This window comes from Arachis duranensis, chromosome 6 (genome assembly GCF_000817695.3).
Source record: "Arachis duranensis cultivar V14167 chromosome 6, aradu.V14167.gnm2.J7QH, whole genome shotgun sequence".
Taxonomy (NCBI): domain Eukaryota; kingdom Viridiplantae; phylum Streptophyta; class Magnoliopsida; order Fabales; family Fabaceae; genus Arachis; species Arachis duranensis.
Window position 1 is genome coordinate 1,034,073 of NC_029777.3, and position 5,849 is coordinate 1,039,921.

Sequence of the window (5,849 nt, forward strand, 5' to 3'; positions counted from 1 at the left end):
ATTGGAGATAATGGTATTTGATGGCTAATTTGTGTAGAGCAGTGGCAGGCAGCTTCAGGTTTGGTTTCATTTTGTTTCTGGATTGGTACTGGATATGAATTGGCATTTGATTTGGCTGGTTGAATTGGTTTTATTTATGGCTGTGTTTGGCTGATGTGGTAGATTTTAGATTGGCTGAATGAGTTTGAAGATCTTTATGATTTAGGTGTTTGATTGGTTTAGTATGTGGTTCGCTTATGGCTGAAAGTTGTGAATTCAAATTAGTTAAGTTTCCTAATATAGTTTCTAGCTTTCTCAAGGTCAAGAGACTCTCTTAGACTTACTAATCTCTTAGTTACAACTTATGTGAGAAAAAGATTATGTTCTTATGAAAATATGGAGTAAACATGAGTAATGGAGAAGTTACTAATCTGTTATTAAGATGATGCGGCTACAATATAAAATATTATGTGTCAAGTTTTAACATAACATTATTTTGGTTTTTCTTTCTATAATATTATAAATAGATAGATTGCTCATCGGCCATATACTTTAAGAAGCTGAATTTGTTTGAAATTAAATCAGGTAATTAATTAATTCACCACCCAAAAAGGAACAAAAAGCTGCCGACAAAACAAGAACATAATCAAAAGAAATGTACATATATGATGTATCTTAGGAGCATCACATAAACTGGTTGTAATTCAAGGACAAGGACAAACAACAAGTGGTTCAGTTTATGTTATGTGGACTGTATTTGCAAGGTGGTATTCATTTCGTGTTTCATATCATCAATTTGATTATTGGCAGATATGTTGCTACCATGCTTCTTCTAATATGACCAATTAAGTTCAAAAGTTATGCAACCAATAGAAGTAGAGAAAGCAACTACATTCTGCAAACGTTGTTGTCAAATACAGATCAGCCACTACACTGTCTTTGTATACTTTGGTTTGATAGCATGCAACTCAACATCTAGCTGAACATCACCACCCACCATGTTGTTTTACATGGTATTATGTTTAATTCTCTTAAATCCGTGAGAAACATGAGACATGGTAACATTATATTACAAGCTACTGCATAATAAGCATTTGATACTACTAGTTTTCAAGCAAATAAAGTTCCTTATGCGATTGCTAACAATATACATAAATCATGGATAAATTATTTTATTTGAACATGAAAGGAAAAAACACAAATTGACAATGAAATTGTTAAATTAGAATGATACAAACTTAGCTGTTCATGTTCTACATCTCATTCATCAGTGATTCTGCAATCTTAGTGGCAATACAATATGCTGTGGACTGAATTGTTATCATGGGGTTGACACCAACAGCATTGGGAAACACACTTGCATCACACACATACAACCCTTCTGCTTCCCAACTCTCACCATTTTCATCGAGTGCGCCGTCATCTTTGGTGGCGCCCATCCTACAACTTGCCATCTGATGCGCAGTAGTGAAAAGAGTCCAAAGTTCATTCCTTGAGCTTGGACCACCAGCCACTGTGACTGTGTCCAGAAACTCCTCAAAATCTTCCTCCTTGATCCCTTTGCATTTGATTCTTTGGCCATCGCTCCTGTACGTGCCCACTTCTACAGCTCCGGCTGCAACCAAGATCCTCAAGGCTTTCCTCAATCCAATTCTAAGGCTTTCTTTGTCCACTTGGTCAAGTCTGTAAGAAACTCTGCCTTCAGCCTTTACTTCTCCTGAACCCTGGTCTCTTACCAAAGCAAAAAGGTGCGCAGTTCTTGCATACTTTGCCAACCTGTCTTTTACATCGAGCCCTGAGACCCAAGGAACCAATGCTGAAAATGATCCAGGTCCTAGAGCAGGTGCTTCTATAATGAATTTTGGGGTGGAATCCTCTGCAAATTCTTTGTGGATTGAAGTTATAATTCCTCCCTCATAGTTAGTTCCACTGAAATTTGTCATGTCTTCTGGGAAGTACCCCCAGGCGAATTGGACTGGGTGTAGTCGGAGGTTCTTCCCAATGTAGGGATTTTGCAGGCCACTTGAAATCAATAGAGGAGGTGTGGAGAGAGAGCCACATGATGAAATAGATACCTTGGATTCAATTCGGAGCTTCTTTGAGACCTTACTCCTCCAAGTGGCTGCAGCAATTACTCCTATGCATTTCTTTTTCTTCAGTCCATTCTTTCCATCTTCCAATATGAACTTCTCGGCTTTACATCCAGCGAGGATCACTGCTCCGTTCGCAACAGCATCAACCAACCAAGTAGAGTCAGTGCCCTTCTTATCTCCAGTTCTACAACCATAGCAGCATGAGCCACAATAATGATCTGCTGAAGCGTTTGTTGCAACTGACTCAACTTTTAAGTCAACTTTCTTGCATCCTTCTCGGAGAATTTGATTTTGAAAGCTTTCTTTTGCGCATTGTGGTGTCACCCCAATCCTTTTGCATACCGCATCCATTGCAGATTGATAATTAGAGCTTCCAAAAAGTGGGATTTTACATTTTTCAGACCATTCCTTCAGAACAGGATCAGGTGTTCTGATGCATGCAGACCAGTTTATAGCTGAGCCTCCACCAACTGTTGAACCAGCCAAGATCATCATCTTCCCGTCGACACTTGACATGATTCCACCTGATTCATAAAGCTCATTCGTGGACGGACCTTCAAAGGAAGAATAATCTTCGGAAACAAAATACTCTCCTTTCTCTAGGACAACCACTTTCAGACCCGAGTTTGCGAGAATTGCAGCCGCAACTCCTCCACCACAGCCAGAGCCAACAATGACAACATCACATTTGATGTTGTATGAATTGTGCTCTAGATCTTCAGTGACTTCAAGGCCCTTTTCGTTGAGAGATTGGATTAAAGTAGAATCATTTTCATACATAGTCTCTACTATCCCCTTCTGTAGAGGCCTCTCCTTATGTGTTAACTTCTGTCTGGTGTCCACTTTGTACCCCATTGCTTCCCATGCAGGATTGTGCCCGCTTCCATCAGTCTGCAGCAGTTGGAGAAAAGTAGCAAAGTTAAACAAAAGGGAACAAAAATAGTTAGTTACTTAGCTAGCAAGAAAAGGGATTAACAAGACAATTATGCAACATGCAGCTTTTCAGTATGTCTCTCAGTCAAATAATCAAATATGTGGTATACATTTTCTTCATTTACTTATTATGAAATCGGAAGGTCCTTACATCCAGTTATTACTAACATGCAAAAATTCACTACAGACTGAAATCTCAGAGAAGAAGAAAACCATTATTACCCTTGTGAAGAAATTGTAGAAGGAAACAAGTTTGATGAACACAAACACTATCCTTAGAGGTGTCCAATGGTTCTCCCTTGACCATTTCTTGAGAATTTCTTCTCTTTTGTTCAATGAAATCTCAGAGAATTTGTGGATGAAAGGCCACTTCCATTCCAAGCAATCCTTTCCACAAAGCAACAGTGTTCCAAACCTGAATGAAAGAATCTGCAGAACCCAGCTAACTAAGGACCATGCTTCTGGTAATGCCCTCTTGATCATGATCTCTGCAGTCTGAATTTTCATTTTGAATTGGTTCATAAATAAAAATAAAGTAAATTATATCTTTTTGTTTGAAAAAAAAAATCAAAACAATAAAGTGGAGCATAGTACAATATAGAAGAAATAAAAGAGAAAGTACTCAAACTAGATGCACTTAAACACAAATAAAATAAATTGTATTTAATTCACATTCCTCTCTTGTGTTCAATTGCAAAATTAAAGTACTACTTCAATTAAGTTTTCCAAATTGACAGATATTTCAAACACAAACAGTAATGAAGATTCAAGCACAACAATTGAATCAAATTGGCTAAGTTTGTGATGATCATGAAGAAAAACAGCACATGCAAGATTCACATGTATGATGCATGTCATACATAACGTATGAAGAAAATAATAAAATAAAATTCACCTCATCAGGAAATGGAGCCTGAGAACCAGAGATATTGTAGAAAGCTGAAAGTGCATGATTGTGTTGCGGGTTTTGTTCCTTGTTTAATGGGAGAGAAGGCAATAGGGCCTCACAGAAGGAAGCCATAACTTGCATCTGAGAGGAAGATAGGCCATGGCTGTAACCTTTCTCTCTTCTGTTACCTCCTCTCAGAAGAGGGTGACAACTCTTTCCATCTTCCATTATCTCTCTGTGAATTAACAAATTATTATTATTATTTTGCTTCTTCTGAGTTGATTAAACAGTTACAAAGTACTCCTTTTTATTGGCAGAGAAAGATCAAGACAGTGAGTTTGAGGAATGAATTTGGAACAAAACAACGCTTGGTGTCATTTTCAATTATGGGTATGCCAATCAAGATTGCAATAAATTTCAACAAGTCTTGTGTCTTTTAATATTTAATTATAGAATCATGCATATATCTATATACTCTATTTTGTTACAAGCTACAAAGTCCATCCTCAATTCCTCATCCACCACATAATAATAATGTTCTAAACAATTTTTCAAACATTGTGATCCGGATAATTTATAACAATAAAAATAATGGTGGTTGTTTGGTTTTATTGATATTTGATTTTCAGACAATCTATGGCTAAGGCCTAAGATATGTCCCGAGTTGAGGTTTTGGAAGAAATATTGATATATATTAATATTACTTAATATTAAATTATTTTCTAACAGATTTTTGTTAAGGTTATTTATATTTTTTTTCTAATTTTTTAATACAAACTTTCTATTATGCATTCTAATGACATATGCTAGCTAAATTTTTATGTAAATAGTAAAAAATTTGAATTTATAACTAATCTTAGAACTTCTCTTTTTTCGTTCCCTTAACTTGTGCTTTTGTTAGAGTCTTAGAGCACTTTCTATTCCTATAATAAGTTACTTTATTCATTGGACCAGTTATATTCCGTGGCATTTAAGACTCCTTCATAGTTATTTCATTATTTGAGTGGCATTTAAGACTCCTTTATAGTTATTTCATTATTTGAGAGACGAAAGACCAAACCATAAATAACTTAAGAGGAGGGACGAAAGAAATTAAATGTCATATTACAGGGCCAAGATGTAATGAATTTTCTACAAGAAGTTAAAGTACACTAAGTTTAACATGGGTTTCGGCATTAGAAAAAGAAAAATATTATATGATACCAAAAATCAAATACCAAATTAAGTATTATATATTTTTATATATGTGTATTGTTTTACATATTTTTAATGTATGTTTTGTATTTCAACATATATTCTATCTATATGGCTAATTTTTTACGTATAGTGACCAAGAAATTTAAAAAAATTGAAGAAAAGGCAGTTCTTCATGGATATTGAATTGAGAATGACTTTTTAATAAAGTTACCATTCAACTCTGCAGGTTTGAACAGAATTTTATTAGTCTAAGCTTGGCAACTTTTAGTAGGAGAATGAAAAAGAAAAATAGGTATATTTTCATCATGATTCATGATTATGCTAACGTTGTTGAGCTTGGAAACATGTGAATGTTGGTCACTTTATTATAATTTACTCTACCGACGCCATTAATTAGTTAGAATATAAACATGAACTACATGTAATTTTGAAACCTGAAAAACTTGTTACACCATGACTTAACTAGTTTCTACCTGAAAAAACTCAGTTAATGAGTTATTAGTTAATAATAGATCTCTGTCACTAGTTTGTTACTGTAAGTAATATTTTCAGTTCTAGGCTTACCTGAATATGATCGTAGAAAGATAATAGGGTAGCAAACACCAAATTGTTGTTGATTTTCTTGATCCCAATAATGAGAAGTGTAGTGTTTCTCAATGGCTTTGGTGCTTAGGTATGAGTCTCGAGATATTAGAATTAGAAAACATATATGATACGTGAGTATCAGTGATCCTTTATAAAAGAGCAAAGCGGTTAAA

At 35.1% G+C, this 5,849-nt stretch overlaps 1 protein-coding gene and 1 long non-coding RNA gene across 6 annotated transcripts in view; one reads left to right on the top strand and one right to left on the bottom strand.

Annotated features, from left to right (window-relative positions):
* Window positions 1-4,147, bottom strand: part of LOC107491735 (long-chain-alcohol oxidase FAO2) — an 11,044-nt gene extending 6,897 nt beyond the window's left edge. The window contains exons 1-3 of one of the 4 annotated variants that reach the window (XM_016112650.3): window positions 3,901-4,137; window positions 3,228-3,500; window positions 1,971-2,963 (exon numbers count right to left, since the gene is read on the bottom strand). In XM_016112650.3, coding sequence (XP_015968136.2) covers window positions 1,971-2,963; window positions 3,228-3,500; window positions 3,901-4,122 — 1,488 coding nt within the window. In that variant the 5' untranslated portion in view covers window positions 4,123-4,137. Of the gene's footprint in view, window positions 1-1,970; window positions 2,964-3,227; window positions 3,501-3,900 lie in introns of all 4 variants that reach the window. The other 3 variants (XM_052262643.1, XM_052262641.1, XM_052262642.1) reach the window with 3 other exon arrangements.
* LOC107491736 (uncharacterized) lies at window positions 3,325-5,830 on the top strand. Of its 2 annotated transcripts, XR_008010332.1 has the most exons (4): window positions 3,325-3,469; window positions 3,743-4,098; window positions 4,212-4,284; window positions 5,318-5,830. It is a non-coding gene; the product is annotated as an uncharacterized LOC107491736 (long non-coding RNA). The 2 variants fall into 2 exon arrangements; XR_001592673.3 differs by lacking the exon at window positions 5,318-5,830 and having other exon boundaries at window positions 4,212-4,486.
* Window positions 5,831-5,849: the final 19 nt, after the last annotated feature.